Raw genomic sequence first — 21,028 nt, 5'->3', positions numbered from 1 at the left:
CAAAGTGTTCTTCATAGACAGAATCTGACAATTCCACAGCTCAAATTTAGTGTGGAATTGGTTTAATTGCTTTACCAAAAGAAGACCACAGCGTATCTGCTTTCAAATGATATATAGAGCATTGTAAGTGCAAGTAAACACATTCCTATTAGTCTGTGTTGTGGAATGATTGCCTGTGGAGATCAGCATCTTGGCACTGCAGATATACTGTAAGAAGAGCTTTAGTATCGCTCGAGTTGCAGATTTGTAGTTTGCAGACGAGCGCAGAGGGGGACGAAAAGCACCAGAGTTACGACTTCTCCTGATGCGCTCGCCCTCGCTGTGGAAGTCATTTATAATTCTGGATTAAGTCAGGTAGATAGCGAGGTCAACTGCAGCTGCCTTGAGCACAAAAGGCAACATCATTTCCTTCTAAAGCTATTAGATTTTAAAATAGCAACAGCGTTTTTTATCTCTCCATTGATTGCTTTTTATGATTACTGCAATGGCAATACGTCTAACTTTCTTGCCTCCTTTCTCACACTTCATCTCATACTTCATTATTATCTGTCCTCCCCCCTTCCCTCTCCATCTCTTGTTTATCTCCAACCAAACATCGCCATCATTCCTTTTAGAGTGCAGGTAGAGTTCTATGTGAATGAAAACACTTTCAAGGAACGCCTGAAGCTGTTCTTCATCAAAAACCAAAGATCCAGTGAGTTTGGGGTGGCTCTAATTGTGGCTTTTCTTGTTCTGTGAGGTGGTAGTTTTTTTTTTTTTTTTTTGCTTTCACGTGGAGTGCTGTTGACCCCTGTGAGTGGCTCTGTGGAGCTGGTGCTGGGTAATTGGTTGGTCTTGTTTATGTTTCTGGTCGTTTGATGTGCTGTCCTCTAGTTGTCATGTCCTGTCCATAAGCACTGGGCTTTGTGTGTCTGCTGTTTGTGGAGCTTTTTGTAATGCTTATTTGGTGACGGCCTTGCGCTCTTGTGTGCAGGTTTGAGAGTGCGACTCTTCAACTTCTTTCTGAAGGTTCTGAGCTGCTTGCTGTACATTGTACGAGTCCTGCTGGATGACCCTCGGGAGGAAAGAGATTGGTGAGGCTAATGGGACTCAACGGGAAAGCTGTTTTAGTTATTCAGCTTCTTACACTCTGTCACTGGGGTAGTAGCTTTACAAAAAGTCCAGCGGTGCATGCTTGTACTTGTTAGGTCAAAAAGATGACCTGATAGGTACAAACTTGTACTTTTAAAAAAGTGCAACCTCGTTGACAGGTATTATACCTTTATTTCTGAGAGTGTGAGGTATGACATTATTTTTCAAAGGTTTCATATACAGGACCTGTTTACACCTGGTCACTTCATGTGTTTTCTCTGATCACATAGCTCTATTTCATTTATGTTTGGCCACATAAATGTTTCTCTGCTAAACAGATACATAGAAATACAATCTGCAAAATCTCCACGCTATACATAAAAATAACTTGGTTTCTTTAACTAAAGTGTCAAATATACTCACTTACTCCCGGGGCCAGTTGAAATAAGTTGATATTTAGCCGCACCAACTCATGCAGGCACAGGACATCAACATGACATTATATTGACGTTGTACCCCAACCTTGTGGAGACGTTGGATTTTGTCTTCAGACTTGTGGGGAAAACCAGAGCACCCGGAGGAAATCCATGCAAACACGAGGAGAACATGCAAACTCCACATAAAAATGCCAACTGAACCCAGCTGGGGCTCAAACCAGCGACTTTCCTGCTGTGAGGCGACAGTGCTAACCACTGTGCCACCATGCCACCTAAAGTGCAAATACACCACAATTTATTGAATTATTAGAACTTTTTACAGCAACATAAGCTATATATCATTTTCAGCATACAAATCATTTCATATGTAAGCCACAGGAGGCTACTTCACTTCTGTTGCAGTAAAACATCAGCACAAAATGCACAAGGCTGTACGATTAATACCATTACAGGCTAAATAAACATTATTTTTGTCGTACATATAAATGCAATTCGTCATTCAAAAAATGTAAAGGGTTTACCTTCATTTGTGCATAGCCTACTCTTCCAAAAACAAAACATTAATAAGATTAAATTGAACAAAACCAAACAAACATACCAAATTCCCCCAGACCTGTATTGCTGTGACTTGTTGCATATAAATGTATGGAAAGTTAAATTTATATATGTGGCTTCAACAACCAGATGCATTTAGACCTGTCCAGTTTCACGTGGAAGGTGTCCCAGAGCACCTCCTGAAGTGGTTTATGAGATTGGATTTATATCCAGATGCATTTTAGAGGGCATAACACCAGCCCTTTTCACTATCAGCTAACCAATCAAAAAAGAAACACGTGAAGTGTCCAGTTGTAAATAGTCTCATTCACTATAGTGTTAACAAAACCATTCCACTTCCCACAGATTCTTAAAAAAGACTAAATAAAAATATGTATTATGTATGCCAGGCCAGTAGGTGGGGATTTTACTTCATAAAGAAACACTTGCACTAATCGAATTGTAGCCTACTATTTTTGTTGTCAATAACTTGTGCAATGCTAAAGACTGACTATGTAATATGGTATCACTTTCCAAAAACCTTCTTGAAAGCTAGTACTTTGGAGTTTTCAGAAGTTTGCATTTTCAGGCCCCGAATAACCAAAATTCTCAAAAAGTTTCATTTTAACCTTAAATATATACAAATGTATCCCCATACTCCACATGTTTTAAACCCCTAAAAGTTTCAAATCTCTTGAGTGTGAGTAAATGCTGAGGAACATCTCTTCAATGTCCTTCAAAATGCTTTGAATATCAAACGTTGCAGTTGTGGATGACATATAAAGCATGGGAAGCAGGAGAAATAAATGACTTGTGAGAATTCCTTCCAACATAAATATCTAAAAATAAAATACTGTGACTAATGCCACAAGGTGAAGTCAAAAACATTGTGTTTCTGAAAATTGGAAAAATGGCTTATGACACTAAAATGAGAAGGAATCACACAAGAACAGAACTGGGCTGGCGTCCACAAAATACAAAAGCTGTGGGTGATAACAGAACCTAGTTTTGGTGGGAATTGAACAGAATCTTGTGGCATGAAACTTAAAAATTAGTCCATTAAAAACAAAATTTTGAGGCTAAAATTTTGCTCCAGCGATGTTTCCTTGCAGTTTGAGATAACAAAGGCAGTAGAGTCTGCAGTCTACATTTTTTGAGAATCTTAAATACATAACTGGGCTGCATAATCTGATACATGCCATTTACATGTCATTTTTGTTTGCGTCTGTGGCTTGTTGCACATATATCACCTTACTGATCTAAGCCTTCCTCTAAACTCAACCGACAGTGCTTACTAAAGCGAACGTGAATAGAAAATCACATTGCAGCAGTATAGTTTTACTTTTACCTGTTATGTGTAAGCCTCCTTCACTTGACTCAAAAACCACTTCTCCACATCCCAAGTACAACACTTTACAAGATGAGCTACTAAGCAAACTGACCAAGGCAAAAAAGCCATCCAAAAAGAGATAAGCAGGTGATTGATACAAAACACATTCGATTACAATCGAATTACAATGCGGCTTTTCTTTCATATTTATTTGGCACTGCATAAAGAATCACATGAAAATATTGTTTTTTTATGCTGCCTGTAGTGATTTTTACCTACAAAGTGCAGGAAAACGTACGTCAAATTACGCATTACATTACCTGAGGCACATATTTCCAATGAGTCTGTGTTGCATAAAGCCCAGCTCACACAGTTTTCAGTTTTAGCTGTCAGCTTAGCAAAATGCTAACATCAAGTTAACAAACTGTTTCAATATGAGCTTTCTCAAAGAACAGCAGCTGTTGGCTTGCAAAGTTAAAGTTTAACTTTATGGTCTTTCATAAACTGGGGCTAATCTCTCAGTCTATTTAGAAACCTTAGTTGAGGAAGGCCTTCTAAGAAGCAACAGCACAGTGATAAGGAGGTTGTTGGTGGCTAATTGCTAACTGTCAGTGTGATTTGTATATTTAAGTTAGACTTTATTCACTTGAAGTCACTGATAGAGGCTGTTGTTTCTTCTTGATCACTTTATCCATCTTTAACAGGCTGTTTGCATTTCCATTGGTCATTGCTGCAGTACATCACAGCTGATTTTCATAAAATCACACTTTGCCACATTGCCAAAGGTGGTTGTCACTCGTGTCACTGGAAGTCACAGACTGATTAGAAATGTGAAGACAGAGACAATTATAAACAGACACAGAGTCTGTTACAACTCTAAGTGTCAATGAAAACAAGCAAACAAAAAAAAAAAAAAAGTATTTGCTGCCAAAGTGAAGTATAACTGCATAGCAAGGAGCTTATGCCATAAAAAGCAAGTCAAAAGAAAAAAAATGTCAGAAAGGGAAAAGGATGGTCAAAAGTGAAAACTGTGAATTCTATTTTCAGTTCAGAGAAGAGTTCACGTGATGTCGAAGAGAGAGAAAGTGTTGGTGGATGAGGGGAAAGTGAGATCTGGAGGCACAATCTCAAGAATATTAAAGTGCCTTTGGAAACTCCATTCATAAAAACTGCTATGTGTGTGTGTGTGTGTGTGTGTGTGTGTGTGTGTGTGTGTGTGTGTGTGTGTGTGTGTGTGTGTGTGTGTGTTTGTGTTTCATTTCCCTGTAGTCCTGGCTGTCTCAGACAGAATGCCTCTGCCCACAACAGAAGCCATTTTGACTGGTAAGTGTCCAGGCTTTGACTTTGTAATGAGAAATAAAGATAGTGGCCGAGGGCCAGATACATACAAACATATAGCCTTTCAAAAATAGAACATGTAAAGAAAATCAATACAAAATTGTAATGCATGTCAGTCTCCTCTTTTAAAGATGGATATCTGGATTTTAAATAGAACTACCAGATCTTCTGATATTGCATATGCATCCTAAAGGGATAAAATGAAATATAAGGTCATGCAGACGTGGACTTTTTCTCCAGTAGAACATTAAAGATAATTTTTCTTAAGTAGAAACTACGATCATTGGTGATTCATAATGTGGAAGTTAGTGTCAGTCCTTTACATTGACTGTCAAAAATATCATATATATATATTGCACTGTATATAAATAAATACACTGTATATATAAACATATACAGACAAAACAATATTAATACTCATTTCTCATAAGACATGAGATGCTACACTGTAAAAATATCTGTTAATTCACAGGTTCCGTATTTTGTGTTGTGGTACTTTCTGTTTATTTATGATTATGAATTGCATTATGGGAGTTTTATTCCTTCTCTGTTGGTTTTTGATGTTGGAAGATCAACACTGGAGATTAACAATGTGACTTTTAAAGCCATTTTAGTAGTTTGTCAAAAAAAAAAAAAAAAGAAAATACCAAAGAGAGAATTAGTCTGTAAAATAACAGAAATAAAGGTGTACTAGCAGTTCATTACCAGATTTTTGTATCATATTTTAAAACACAAACACAGTAAATATATCACTTTAAACTTTTAAAATGTAAACAAAATTAACATTTTACCAACAAACTGCAGGAAAACATACTGTATGTTGAAAAACAGTGCATCTGGAAAGTATTTATAGCACTTCACTTTTCACACATTTTTTTATGTTACAGCCTTATTACAAAATGGAATAAATTCTGTTATTTCCTCAAATTTCTACACACAATACCCCATAATGACAATAAGATTTTTTTTTTTTTTTAATTGTTGCAAATTTATTCAAAATAAAAAAACAGAAAAATCACATGTACATAAGTATTCACAGCCTTTGCTCAATACTTTGTTGATGCACCTTTGGCAGCAATTACAGCTTCAATTCTTTTTGAGCCTCAAGCCACAAGCTTGAATTTGGAATTGCGGCCAATACTCAATAATGTTCATGTCTGGTGACTGAGCTGGCTAATCCTGGAGCTTCTTTGCTTTCAGGAACTTTTGATTCCAATAGGTCCTCTGCCGTATTTGAGGAGAGAGATGCAGTTCAACAGATGATTTATCAGAAAAACTACCTTCTGCCACTTTACAAATAATCAACTAAGTCAAGTTATTATTTGTTGCTCTTACAGCTGGTATGAACGACAAGACTTTTGTCAGGTAGTGAAGTGTTCAGTGCTTATTGTTAAGCACTTCTCCTTCTTGGCATATTTTGCCTTTTATTAGCTCATGAAAAAAAGAAACACCCCATAATTAATTAATTAAGGTGACGATTTGATAAGAAATAAACTTCCATAATCTGCAAAAGAAACACGTTTACCGAATACATTACAGCATGCGCATTTAAAAAAATAAAATTAAAAAAAAGTGGTGGGATTTTTTTTTTTAACAGAACATGTAGTAACAAAATTGGGTGCATTAATGGATAAACTAGTGGACGGACCATATTGTAAACATCTGAAATAGGCATGGGCCAGTATAAGACTCTAACGGTATGATAACCTTGGGTAAAAATAACACGGTTTCACAGTATTGTATAATTACTACTCTTAAAATATTTTCTTTTTAAATGTCTGTGTAAAAAACTATTTGTTTTCCACACTGAACATATAGATTTTTTACATTTATATATTTTAAAACAATAAACATGTCAGGCTAAATAATTGAAATAAGTAATTGACTTCTGCTGTCTTAATTAGATTCACAAACACAGATTTCCTTACTTGGAAAGTCATCTCTGGGTATCTTTCTTTTCTTTGGATATAAAGTAGGTCACTGCACTGTTCGGGTCTATAGCATGTTGGAAGTTTGTTTATAAGTGATTTGTTTTTCATGTTACCTGAATCATGTACTGACAAGTAGCTTTTGATGAGGAAGGTACATTTCTACTGTGGATACTGTTTCCCTAAATAAAATTTAAAAAACTCAATAAAATAGTCATTAATAAAAAAAATAATAAAATAAAATAAAAAACGCTATTACAGAAAATGTGACCGTTGTCGTTCCATGCCCAATCTGAAATGTTGTAATTGGCTGCTGTCTCTGTGTTTGTAAAGCACATTTGTTATGCTGAGGCAATAGAAAATCTGACCTTTTGTTTAACTGTTGCTGGAGATGCATTAAACATTCAGTGGCCTGCTTTACTGATCTCATCCAGTGCTTAATCCTAAATAATATTTTTCCAACAACAGTTCAATTAAATTTCACAACTACTTGCCAACAACTCCCTCTTCACTCTCTTCAACTGTTCCATCTTTTAAAGGAAGCACTACGTCTCTCCAGCCAATCCCGTGATATGAACAAAAGTAGGAGAAGAGAAAGAGAGAGAGAGAGAGAGAGAGAGAAAGAGAGAGAGAGAAAATGGGGGAAAAAGACTCACACAGACTTGAGAACGCAACAGATCATGTGGCATACATTTTGTCATTCAAAAAAACATTTACTTCCTCTATTAGACACAAACAGCCCTTCTAGCCCTTTATATATATATATATATATATATATATATATATATATATATATATATATATAATCTGAAATATGTCTGAGGAGTTACATTTCTTTGCAGTATTTGTTTTTGCGATTCAGATTTTACCACATTCTCACCCTGTTATTAACTTGATTATTTTATTTTTAGGCTATTTTTGACTCGATCGCTGTTGTTGAGGTCAACCCCTCTCTGTAGCCCCTTTCAGGCATACAGACCTTTCCGGAAAATTACCGGCAATTTTCTGGAAACGTCTGTATGTGTGAACAGGCCCTTTTTGAAAATACTGGTAAATTCGTTCTGCCAATTTTCCGGAAAGAGAAGTTGTAACATTACTGTTTTTGTAATGTTTCCGGAATGCTGCTCAATGTCAAGGCAAAAGGAAGATTGCGTTAAAGTGTGCGCTCAGGTCTAAAATGCGCTAACATGAGACGTCTACTCCAGCCAATCAGAACATTTAGACAAATTCACATCCACGCAGTTTATGAAAATAAAAGCCTTTGAATATTTTTCAGACACATTTAGCTGCTAGATGTTAGTCATATGACATTTTTTTGTTCCTTTTTAATGCCAACTGTGTAAAAAATTATCAATAAAATGCTGATAATAAACCGCTGTTTGTTTACCTTGAAGCTGGACGCTTGTGTACATGAAGCAGCTTATGAGCACCAGCACACACACATATAAACATCTGAACCTCTGAAAGTGTTTCCCTATATTATCATAAAAGTTTACAATCTTTATCCATCCACATAATTTGTAATATAGTCAAATGTGTTTGCGTTTCTGCTTTTGGATGTCTCACATAGCAGCTGCATAAATGCTTAAGCTAAATATAGGCTAAAAATAAAACCATCAAAAAAGGCAGACCCCTTCTATGTTTAAAAATACGAGCGCTGCCATTAATAGGTCACTTCTGGTTAATGATGTTAGATATACTTAGTTTTTTGGAATTGATGTGTGTATGGTCTATTCAGGAAAAATTACGGAACATCATTACCTGTGTGAACACCTATTTTATGAATTTAACGGTAAAGTCGTTTTGGAAATTTTTCGAATATTTACCGGTTTTACTGTGTGAAAGGGGCTTGTGTCTACGTACATGGTAAGCTAACTGGACAAACTGGTAACAGAAGTAAAGTTATCCAGACAGAGGTAAGTCATCAGCTGTTCTGTGCAAAAAGGAACAGCATCACACCGCCTAGTATCAATCGTTATAAAGACAAAATGCAGCAACATGTACTTCTGGCTACATAATTCTCTATCTCCAAAAAAGTATATAGGGCTACCTTTTTTAGAATGAGCCTATGTTGCTTACACATCATTCAGTTCACTCAGATGCCGCAATGGTAAAAAAAAAGAACTAAAGATTAATTTCGTATCAGCACAGCACAAAATTGATTTTATGTCCATCTTGATCTATTTTTTCATTACTGAAAAAAACAATATTATAAGGTGTGAACCTGATGAAAAATATGTGGTAAACAGAAGCCTTCTTATTGGTAATCAAATGTTGATTCAATGCTGATCTCCTAACAACAAATCTGACTTTTTAGTAATGTTCAACATTATCATATTACAAATGCTACTCTTTCCATAACATTTATACCCTAATAAAAAGCAAAAAATCAATCAGTTCAATCAGCAAACGCAATCAGATTGTTTCAACCAACTGCAACAAGGGTTGCTTTCAATTTCTGTGAAGTTGCACTTGGAAGCTCTGCCCATAAAATATAATTGGTCTAAAATCACACCCTTTGCAGCTGATCATCTATCACTGTCTGACTGGCTGTGATTCAAATGACTTTTTGTTGAAAATGTGTTGTGTTCTGTCTGTTTTGTCTCATACCAACAGTAAAATTGATTTATTGACTTCGGGATGCTTCACAAGAAGTCTCTGTGACATGTTTAACAAGGCGCTACGGGTTTTTGCTATTTATTAAACATCAAAAATCCTGGCGGTAGTCTGTAAGCATTTAGTGCTGTGTGTCTGACATGATGCTACTGTGCTCATTACTTTAATGCAAACACAACCCACACAGCTTTGATTTCTTCATTCGTAACAGAAATGTTGCTTTCAATCTGTTTATTGCTCAGGCATCATACATGGATTGGGTTTAGGAATTAGTGTGGTGAAAAAAAATGTGTTCAATTATGGGTCGTCTTCTTGATCCGAGCATTTCTAATTTGTAATTTTCCTTTCCTTCGTTATCTCATTTTGTCATAATAATGGCTTCCTGTCATCAGGTCCCTCATTATTTGGGTGAACAGGCCTCTGCCACTCTGGGCTCTTCAGGTCAGAACAAATTCATACTCGCACACACACACACACACACACACACACACACACACACACACACACACACACACACACACACAAACACACAGTCTGAAAAAAATATGACAATGTGTTTCAACTAAAGCAGAGTAGTTATTATTATTATATAAAACATGCTAGCAATGTTTTCATCCTCCTTAAACATGCTAAAACAAGGTGAAGACGTAGGTTATTATTTGCTGGAAACATTAAAAGATGCAAGAAACATGTTACAGTATGCCAACAACTTGCTAAAACATGCCTGCAATGTGTCAGTAAACTGTCATAATGAAAACATGACAAAGCCATTTGACTATCTTGTTCATAAACAATAGAGTCAGGACTTTTCATCTTGATGACAATGACACTTTCATTTTCACTGAGAAAAACTGTAAAAAGATAGTTGAACGGCTTTGTCATGTTTTCATTATGATAGTTTATTCTTTACATTTTTTTCCAATTCAAAAAGTCAGATTTTGGTGACACTTCCTGAAAATGTTTAAGACAGTACTATATACTATTTGCACAGCCGTTTGAAAACTACAATAAAGTTAGAAATGACTGCTTTTAGTGAGGCATCTGAGTTCAAGACACTGAATATGTCATGCTGGTCTCTAGGGGTGAGGACATTATCTGCACACAATATGAATGCCCGATTAGAAAACTACAAACTATAAAATACTATTATGAAAATACTTAACCAAATAAAAGACAAATTAAAATGTCTAAAGCAAGCTGTAAAAGCAGACTATGCGTTTTTCTCAATAACATCAAAGCCCCTTTATTGGTTTAAATAACAGTTGACAATATATTGCAGAAACTTTGAACATTGTAAAAAATGAGATGTTGTTACAATTTGCATAGTACAGTTTAAAGAATAAAAAATTCTACAAACACATCCAAATTTTTTCGGCTGCTTGCGCCACTTACTTAATGTCAGGTGACTCTTTCTTTCTGCACAGCCTTTAACTACAGCTTGTGCAGCATTGAACACACGCACGTCACTTCATTACTATAGTGGCCATTTTTCGACTGAACTAAATTTATTTTTGATGTCTTCGTCACACTCTTTGGAGGGCTGGAACAAATTGCCTCGGGCCGGGTTTGTCCTGCAGGCCACCAATTGAATATTAGGTAATGACTGGGCACCTAAACTTGCTCCTGAATTGAACCTTAACCGGTGTAGTTACCTTATATGACACTTCTTAGTATCTTGTAAGTACTGCAATGATAAAGTGTAAAAATAAAATGTGTCTGATATATTTTAAACATTTCATTGGCCTTTACAACATTCCCAAATAAGTTTTAATGTGACCTTCTTCTTTTTTACAACAAAATATTGTCAGCTGTAATTAAAATCAGCCTACAGTACATAAAAGCTGCTGTGGTGAAAGGCGCACACACACACACACACACACACACACACACACACACACACACACACACACACACACACACACACATACACACACACACACACACTTAGACATAGAGAGAAACATATTTGCTATATTGTTGTGTTGACCTCAGTTTGGCAATTTATTCTCAGACATTGTGCTCCTGCTGTTCTTCCTACACAGCCTCTGCTTCTCTCTCTCATCTCTGTCTCTTTTTGTCTCTCTTGTTATCTATTTTCTCCTCTTTCCAGGTGCTTGTTGCATTCATCAGTTTTTCAGAGACCATGTTGCTGGTTTACCTAAGCTACAAGGTGAGTCAAACAACCCATGATGAAATGTGGTTTATCACTAGTGCACTGTAATACATGGGGAGAGTTGAAAGCCTGCTTTAGCTTGTATAGGCTTCCTGTTTGATAAAAATGATTTAGTAAGAACACATGTCTGCTTTTCAGTCACCTTCAAAGGAGAAACTTTTGTTTGCTGATATTTGGTTGGTTGTCTCACACAAGACGCCAAGTGTGTGATCATTTTGTTCTCAAATATTAACATTAATATTGAGATTAATATTAATAGTGAAAACTTGAATCCTCATTTATGATGGTTTCAATTGAAATATATATGTTTGCAATCATAATCTGATCTAAAATATCTGGTTTATTTTCTGGTTCCATGGTGTAGATGTTCAAAAAATCATAACTGACATTAATAATTTGATAAAATCTCACCAAAATGAATGTTCGAGCTAGTCATTAGTGATTAATCAGCTGCTTTCTTGTGTTTTCTTGATGTTCAAATGTGGGTTTTGGCTAAATGCTGGTCCAAACACTTGTATAGGTTTCATCAGATGTTTCCATGTGGTTTCTAGATGACCAACATGATAAACTGTGGTCATAATCCAGTCCAAATTTCAATACATGGTTCATTAGCTGGTGAAGTGTGAAGTCTAGGGGCTCCATTTTGATGGCCCATGCGCAAAAGGCAGGGCGCAAACACTTTCAGGGCATGTCAGAATGCATTTTTGCTAATATAAGGACGGAAAAATCCGCTTTGCGCCATGGCGCATGGTCTAAAAGAGTTGAGTTTATTTTCTTAATGCGTTATAGGTGTGTTTTGAGAATAAACCAATCAGAGTCTCATCTCCCATTCCCTTTAAGAGCCAGTTGCGTCGCGCCATAAGTGCATTTGCTATTTACATGACGTAAAGTAGGTGTAAGTGGAAAAACTGAGCATTTCACTAGCAAGAAAACAGTTAAACAGAGCATCTACCACATGAGAATGAGAGATAAATGACCTAGTTTCACTTTCGCTCTTGTGGATAGGCAAACCTTTACGCACAGACATCAATTAGCCTATAAATAATTAATTTTGTTTGTTAAGCAAAAATATTTGTTTCAAAACCATTTCTAAATTCAGTTCTAATTTCCAGCAAACAAATAAATGAACAACAGTAACGAAGTGTGTTCAAAAACCTGAGTTATATCCAAATACACATGCTGTGCCCCATATGGTCTAAAACCAGCAGGTGGCAAATCTAAGCTTGTTTTTAGAAAAATAAATATAAATATGGATATAATAAATAATACAGCTAATAATAATAATAATATACAAAAGCAAATTACAAATGCAGTTATGAATGAACTGAAAAAAGCCTCCCTCAAGGAAGAAAGCATAAAAGCAGTGGTTTGTCATATTTATATAAGCTAGAAAATGATATGTTTTGTAATGTTTTAATCCTTTATATTTATATCCTATATATATTCTTATTATATCCTACACATATCCTTAATATTACAATTTTTTTCATATGTAAAGATATTTGCGTATTGCTCTACATCTTGTGTGTATTAAGCAGTGTGTAAGCGAGGCGCAACTCTGCGCTGGTCTTTAGACCGGGTTTGTTTTGGTCTATAGAAAAAATCTATTATAGTTTCTCAAAATAGCAACGTGCCAGCAGTGCGCCTCAGAACGCCTTCCTTTTTAGACCAGAACGCCTGTGGGCGCACATATGAGTGCAAATGCATTTGCTATTTAAACAGCGTGGCGCAACGCCTCAAAACCACTCTTGCACCAAGCTGAAACTAGCAAACAACTATTGCATTGCGCCTTGCGCTGGGTGTATGGTAGGGCCCTAGATGTGTAAAGATAGTCAGTTATGGTGACTAGCTGGTCTAAATGGTCCTATGCGGTTTCTAGATGTTCAAAGATACTTATTGTTGATCATAAACGGTTCAAACTGCTAGATGGTTTATAGAGTAGCTTTGAGAAGAAACTAGTTGAAACTGTGGTCTTGTGTGGTTTTAATTTGTTCAATGATAGAAATTTATGGCCATCATCTGGTCCAAATCTGTCTATAGGTTTATCAACATTCACATGGTTCCATGCGATTTCTACAGTAGACTACCAGGATGATCATTTGTTGTCATAAGCTAGTCCAAATTGCTCTAGGTAGTTCATTAGCTAATCGACTGGTTTCTAGATGTGTCAAAATAATCATATATGGTGATTAGTTGGTTCAAAGAGATCTAGATAATTCTGTGTGGTTTCTAGATGTTCAGAGATAGTCAATTATGCTCATAAACTAGTTAATATCTGCTGGTTTCATGTGGTTTCTAATTGTTCAAGGATAGTCATTTATGGCTTTAATCTGGTCAAAATTGGTATAGAGGGTTTATCAGCATGTTTCATGTGCTTTGTTGATGACCTGGATGGCTATTTGTGGCCATAAGTTGATCCAAAGTTGTCAAGATGATTGTGTATGATTTCTAGATGATCAGAGGTGGTTGCTTATGCTCATGAATTGATCAAACTGGTCTGAACAGTTACTCAGCTGGTTCGATGGAGTTTCTAAATGTTCATTTACTGTATTGTCAATTACAGTATGCTCATAAACTTATAGAACTGGTCTAGATGGTTCATCTTCTGGTTCCATGTGGTTTCTAGATGTTCCAATATGGTCATTTATTATGCTCATTATCTGATCAAAGTGTTCACTATGGTTCATCTGCTGGTTTAATGTGATTTTAAGTTTTTCAAGAATAGTCATTTATGGTCATAATGTAAAACAAATATTTTTAGATGGTTTATAAGTATGTTCCATGTGGTTTCTAGATGACCAAGATTGTCAGTTGTGGTAGTAAGCTGGTCCAAATTGTTATGCATTGCTCATTAGCTGGTGAAGTGTTGTTTTTAAAGGGGATTAGCTGGTACAAAGCAATCTAGATGGTTCTAAGTGGCTTCTAGATGTGCAGGGATAATTTTTTATTGTAACTCTTCAAAATGACCTACATGACTTGTCATCAGGTTCCATGTGGCTTCTGGATATTCAGAAATGGTCATTTATGCTCATAATTTGTTCCAACTGGTTGCCATGATTTGTCTATTTGTTTCATGTGCTTTCAAGTTGTTTAAGAATAGTAATTTATGACCATAATATGGTCCAAATCGGTCCATATGGTTCATCAGCATGTTGTTTATAGATGAACAGATCGGCCGTGGTCAAAAGTTATTCCAACTTGGTTCATTGGCTGGTTGATCGTAGTTTATAGATGTGTCTAAATTGTCACTTACTGTGTTTACATGGTCCAACATAATCTAAATGATTCTGTGTGGTTTCTAGATGGTCAGAGGTGGTCATTTATTCTCATAAACTCTCAAAATGGACAGCATTTTATCCATAATTTGGTCCAAATTGGTGTAAATGGATTATCAGCTTGTTCTCTGTTTGTTTCTAGATTAATTGGATGGCCATTTAGGCTATTTGTTGTTTCAAATTGCTCTATATCGTTCATTAGCTGGTCCAAATAGACCAAGATTATTATATGTGTTTTCTAGATGTTCAAGTATAATCATTTATGGTCGTCACATGGTTCCATGTTGCTTATGTTGAATACCCATTTATGATCATAATCTTGTCCAAACACTCATCAACATTCATCAACATGTTCCATGCATGAGGTTTCTAGATGACCAGTTTGGCCATTTGGTCAAAAGTTGGTCCAAATTACTCCAGATGGTTTATTAGTGAAGTGTGGTTTCTAGATGTGACAAGATGGTCATATACAGTGATTAGCTGGTCAAAAGTGGTCTAGATGGTTCCGTGGGGTTTCTAGATGACCCGGATGGCCACTTGTGCTTGTAAATTGGTCCAAATTTCTAGATGGTACATTAGCTGGTCCAAACTAATCTATATGGTTCTGTGTGGTTTCTAGATGCCCAGAGATGGTCATTAATGCTCATAGACTTATCAAACTGGTTTACATGGTTACTCAGCAGATTCTATGTAGTTTCTTGATAGAAAGTGTTCAAGGGTGTTCATTGAATGTCATAAGCTTGTTCAAACTGCTGGTTTCATGGTAAATGCCCAAGTACTGTAATAAATGACCATAATCTAGCCCAAATACTGTATAGATCAGGGGTCACCAAGCTTGTTACTGTAGGGCAATAGTCCTGCAGATTTTAGCTCAACCCTAATCAAACACACCGAAACAAGCTAATCATGGTCTTACTAGGTATACCTAAAACACCCAGGCAGGTGTGTTGAGGCAAGTTCAAGCTAAACTCTGCAGGGACACTGGCCCTGCAGGACCGACATTGGTGACCCCTGGTCTAGATGGTTCATCAGCATATGTTCCGTGTGATTTCTAGCTCTCCAAAGATAGTAATTTACTGTAGTTAGCTGTACTGAAATGGTTTATCATCTTGTCTAAGTTGGTTAGGTCTTGTAGATGATTTTAGACTAGCTAAAAGTGAGCAAGTGTTCCAAAAAAAAAACAAACATAGCCACCTTCTGCTGTTTTGATTTGTTTTTGTTTTATTTTTTCCAGCAGCAGTAGCAAGTGAGGAAGAGTTTGCTGGTGACAATCAATGGTTTTGAAAGGACTAAGTGATGAGATAAAGCACAAGACATGATTGCCCGCAGACGCTAACATACAAAGAGATCTATTAAAATCTCCTACACTTTATTTGATCTTTATGTAATGAGTATAACTTGAATTAACACACCTCCTTTACTCTTCATTCTGCATCGATTTCCTTTGAAACCAACAAGGCCTCTTCACCCACGCAGAGCACATTTGGGCAAGACATAAACATACAGCCAACATATAAAACATGGCAGAAGTTTAACACCTTAATAGAGCCACAGGTTTAACTGCATTCAATAAATGAAATATGTTTCTGAGGGGGCGTGAAGGGTGACCTTTAACCCTGCAGTTTATCAATGGTTCAGACGCAATCAAGGATCGTTTTATCCTTTATTCTGAGAGGTGACACCGACAATAGTGTTTCTTGACCCTCACGCGAGTGTCCTTGTTTCCAGGGCAACGTTTGGGAACAAGTCTTGCGCATTCCCTTCATTCTGGAGATGATCAGTGCCGTCCCTTTTGTGATCACTGTGAGTAAAATAAATCAATGGCATTTTTAAGAATGGAAATAATGTTTATTATTATTAGTAGTAGTAGTAGTGGTAGTAGTATTTAATAACATACTAGTTTTAATAAATAATTTTATTTTACTTTCAATTAGATAAAAAATATTGTTCAAAATGATTGTTTGTGACATTATTGTTATCGTTCTTAGTATTCTGATTCTTCTTCTTATTATTAATAAGCAGTTTGTAAACTATTATTACAATAAATGTGGACAGATTTATAGATTTTTGTAAACAAAATCAAAATTATTGCTACAATTGAATTGAACTGCATGTTATGTTGTATGTTTGCTGGGTGTAGTCAGTGACAACAAAGTCATATAAGTGGGTTTTATCTTGCCTTGAGAAAAAAAAAAAAAAAAAAAAAAACTAAAATATGTTTTGTGTGTATGTGAAAGATTCATCAGTGGCACATTGGTGCTTCCAAATAGCATAACTAGAAACTGCTAGAAACCACACTGTCACAAAACCCTTTGAATTGAAAAAAAGTATGGCTTTTTTCTCTCTTTCTTTCCAATCAGGTGATTTTGCCCTCCCTCAGAAACTTGTTCATTCCTGTTTTCCTGAACTGCTGGCTGGCCAAACACGCTCTTGAGAACATGATTGTAAGCAATGGAGCCTATCTTCTGCCCTTTCTTCCAGAGCAATTGTGTCAGTGTGTATCCACTTTCATCACAAAGCTCTCATTTTCTCCTCCATCTGGATCTCACTTCCTCCTTGTGTCGTATTTTCCTGATTGCATCTGTCCTCTGCTGCTGGCAGCTTGCTGGTTATCACATTTGCCAGACTGTTTGATGATTGTTTTGGGGTTTTATCATAAGTACGAGCACAGTGGTACTGTGTTATTAAACATCTCGCTGTCTCTCATCTCTGGCTTCTTTTATCTTTTTGTTTCTTCTTCATGTTGTTTTCAGAATGACCTGCACAGAGCGATTCAGCGCACACATTCAGCCATGTTCAACCAGGTGCTCATCCTCATCAGCACCCTCCTCTGCCTCATCTTCACCTGGTGAGAGAAAAACACAACACATTTCTCTTCAGTAAATCAGACTTCTGTTAAAATACAGGGTTCTCTGTCCGTCTGTTTGTCTGATGTTTGGTTTGTTTTGTGCTTCTGTCTTTCTTTCTATCTTCTTTTAAAGATAAAATTATTAGCATTTATGTAAACGAATAATTTTTTTTTTGGTCCCACTTTATATTAAGTGTCCTTAACTACTATGTACTTACATAAAAAATAAATACAATGTACTTACTATGTTTATAATGTATTTGCGAACACGTGGTGCTTTTGAGTTGGGATAGAGGTTGGGTTTGACAGGTTTGTCCACTTTATATTAAGTCGCCTTAACTAATATTTACTTACACAGGAATTAATAGTTTACAATGTACTTATTGTGTAAATACATTTCAATTACATCTGTAATCAACTTTTGTAATTACATTTGTATATACACTGTTGACTGTTGACATCCCTTAACACCTTAACCCACCCATAAACCTAAGGGATGGTCAACAGTGTTTTTACAAATGTAATTACAAAAGTTGATTACAGATGTAATTGCATACATGTATTTAATCAAGCATAAGTACACAGAAAATACATGTAATTATACAATAAGTACATTGTAACAAACTATTTTTTTTAATAATTCCTAAGTGATGACTACAGAACAAAACACTGTTGTCCAATGACTTGCCTAATAAACCTAATTGACTAGTTAACATAATTAACCTTGTTAAGCCTTTAAATTGCACTTCAAGCTGAATACATGTAAAATATTCAACATATGCTCATTCTGAAAGCGTAGCCCTATATACATTTCTGGAGGTTGTGAATTATGTAGACATTGAAGTATGTATGGCTGCATTTCGCAAACAAATGATACAGAGTGGTATAATGCCATTCCTTTTTGCACTTACCAGCTGACTGCTTACCTCCATGTGGAGGTTTGGTTTTTCGCGGTTAAGTTTGTCCAGTGAACTCACCATGTACCTTGACAGACTTGAGAAACAGAGAAGAGTTGATCACAATGGGTCAATTGGTGTTTTAGAAAACACTTTCGGTTGGGTTTAGGGAAGGAGTAGGGTGGGTCAGTTGATCTGTCGGTCAGTCAGTCATACCAACAGTCAGTCACTCAGTCAACAGTGGTCTCTGGCAGATTTACATAGAACAGCGGATGCAACTGGCAGTCAAGTGAGAAATTTGCAATCTTAATTTGCGGACACAGTGGCGGACACAATGGACACAGGTTCACACTTTGGTTGTATTTGGCATAAAAAAATAAATAAATAAATAAAAAAAAAATAAAACATTTTGTTTTACAAAACATCTGATTATATAAACCAGGATTGTCCAAACCTTTTCTTATAAAGGGCTGAAAATCAAACTTGATTGAGGGTGGTGGGCCAAAACTAAATATACAAAACTGTATTACATTAAAGTTGCTATCATAACTTTCTAATTTAGTAATATATAAAAAATACTTTAACTGTATTAATAATTACGTCTTTTTTCATTTTATACTGTAGTTTTAACATAATAAAACATTAACAATCATATTTATAACACAATGAGTTCAATGCTTTTTATTTACAAAAATTACCACTTTTCACTTTATAGTTAAATACATCTGTCCTGTTGTTTGAGCAATGTGTTTTAGCAATCTTACTTCAAGTGTGTGTGTGTGTGTGTGTGTGTGTGTGTGTGTGTGTGTGTGTGTGTGTGTGTATGTATGTATATATATATATATATATATATATATATATATATATATATATATATATATATATATATATATATATATATATATATATATATATATATATGAATTTATTTGCCTATTTTAATTGCATTAGGTCAGGTGTGTGTTTTTTACCACCAATATACAGCAACATGTCACTTGTTGCACTGTTGACTCTAATGTCAATATGCTGTATTGCCTGTGCAGTTGTTTTTACGGTATTTTTTGCTGCCCAAAGGTGTCCTTAGAGCCCTATATTTCGGCTCTCATATTTCATCTAAAATATATAAAAGACAAATGGTCTCAGGGGTTTGGATCAACGCGAGGTAGAGTAATTAATAACAGAACTATTTGCTGTATATAAAAACTTTTTTATGTGATTTTCCAGAATCTGTAGAAGTTTAGTTTGCACCTTGGATGGTAACATACCTGCTGTTTGTCATAGCTTATTTATTAATATAATGTACCATTACTTTACAGTGCTCAGGATATTTAGGTACACTCCTCACAAATATATCTTGTAAATTCATAGTTTTAATAGGAAGCTATGCAATATATGTGTGCATATACAATAGATTAGTCAGTACTGAAGCCAAATCTGGAGCTCATCTAACAAAATAACTTACGATAATGGTCTATAAACTAGCACACCCGAATGTATATGTTATAGAAAAATATTAAATACTTATTTAAAAAAAGAGGAAAAACCAAGAGAACCTGAAGATATTTTATAATTTAGCTGAAATTTTGTAGGTTTTAATTTTTGAATATTTTTAATTTTAATATTTAGCTTGAATTTAATTTAATTATCTTTCAATTTCTCAATATGTTTGGTGACTAAATATTCTTTTAATAAATATATCTGTTTAATAAATCTGTTTTGTTTAAATGCACCAGAATGCATTGCCTATATTCACAGAGAAAGGGAGTGTACTCAGTAATGCTGAGCACTGTTTGTGTGAATTAAATATATTAGCAATCATAAAGCATACATTCCTAAGTTAAAATTTAGGCTACAAATCTGTAGAAAACAAAACAGTAAATTGTAATCATGCTGTTCAGTTTATTTGCTTGGTTACAAAAAGAGTATTAGAGATACAGTTCAGCTCATATTGGAGGTCCAAATATATTCTCAATAGTTATTTTGCATATTTGCATCTTGTTTGTGTTTTTCATTCAATTTACATTGGGATGGATTATCGTACATACTCTGTTTCCATATTAATATAGTTGTACAAAATTCATATAATTTGTTAGTTAATCAAGTAATATTAATGTTTAGCATTTAGAGCTCTTGCAGAATTAATGCGAACAATAATGAAACTAGAGGTAAGGGTCTTAATAAAAAGTCATCTTGAGATGCATTTAAATACCAGGAGGAAACAGGTTCAAAAATATGTTTTAGTGGGGTTAAAATATCAAATGCTACAAAATATAAAAGTTATATGACTTTTTTAAGTAGGAAATTGGAAAATAAGAGGTTTGATGGTGCAGCGTTTGTGCCTCTGGTCAGCTGTTGACAGGATGGTATTCCCAAAGTGCTGATTAATTAAACACCATGTTGTGTATGGGTTCTCTTGTTCTGAGGTAAATAGGAAGGAGGTGCTGAATGTGCAGGGTAGCGGTACGTTTGTAAACCAGAAGAGAGAGAAATGAATGACCTTTTCACCACTGACAGCTGCATGTTGACTCAAACGGCCTTTCAACACTGAGCAAACACACACCATACACACACACACACTGAGA

The 21,028-nt window shown here is 35.5% G+C and overlaps 1 protein-coding gene across 2 annotated transcripts in view; it reads left to right on the top strand.

The window, feature by feature from the left end:
• kcnt2b (potassium sodium-activated channel subfamily T member 2b) overlaps positions 1 to 21,028 on the top strand; it is a 187,664-nt gene that overhangs the window by 71,292 nt on the left and 95,344 nt on the right. For both annotated transcript variants that reach the window (XM_009299766.5, XM_068219406.2), the window contains exons 2-9: positions 615 to 694; positions 974 to 1,073; positions 4,642 to 4,695; positions 9,647 to 9,695; positions 11,365 to 11,424; positions 16,431 to 16,505; positions 17,063 to 17,146; positions 17,456 to 17,550. In XM_009299766.5, the coding sequence (XP_009298041.1) occupies positions 615 to 694; positions 974 to 1,073; positions 4,642 to 4,695; positions 9,647 to 9,695; positions 11,365 to 11,424; positions 16,431 to 16,505; positions 17,063 to 17,146; positions 17,456 to 17,550 (597 nt within the window). The remainder of the gene's footprint in view (positions 1 to 614; positions 695 to 973; positions 1,074 to 4,641; positions 4,696 to 9,646; positions 9,696 to 11,364; positions 11,425 to 16,430; positions 16,506 to 17,062; positions 17,147 to 17,455; positions 17,551 to 21,028) is intronic.

This window comes from Danio rerio, chromosome 3, assembly GCF_049306965.1.
Source record: "Danio rerio strain Tuebingen ecotype United States chromosome 3, GRCz12tu, whole genome shotgun sequence".
NCBI lineage: Eukaryota > Metazoa > Chordata > Actinopteri > Cypriniformes > Danionidae > Danio > Danio rerio.
This window is presented reverse-complemented; position numbering and strand designations above follow the sequence as displayed.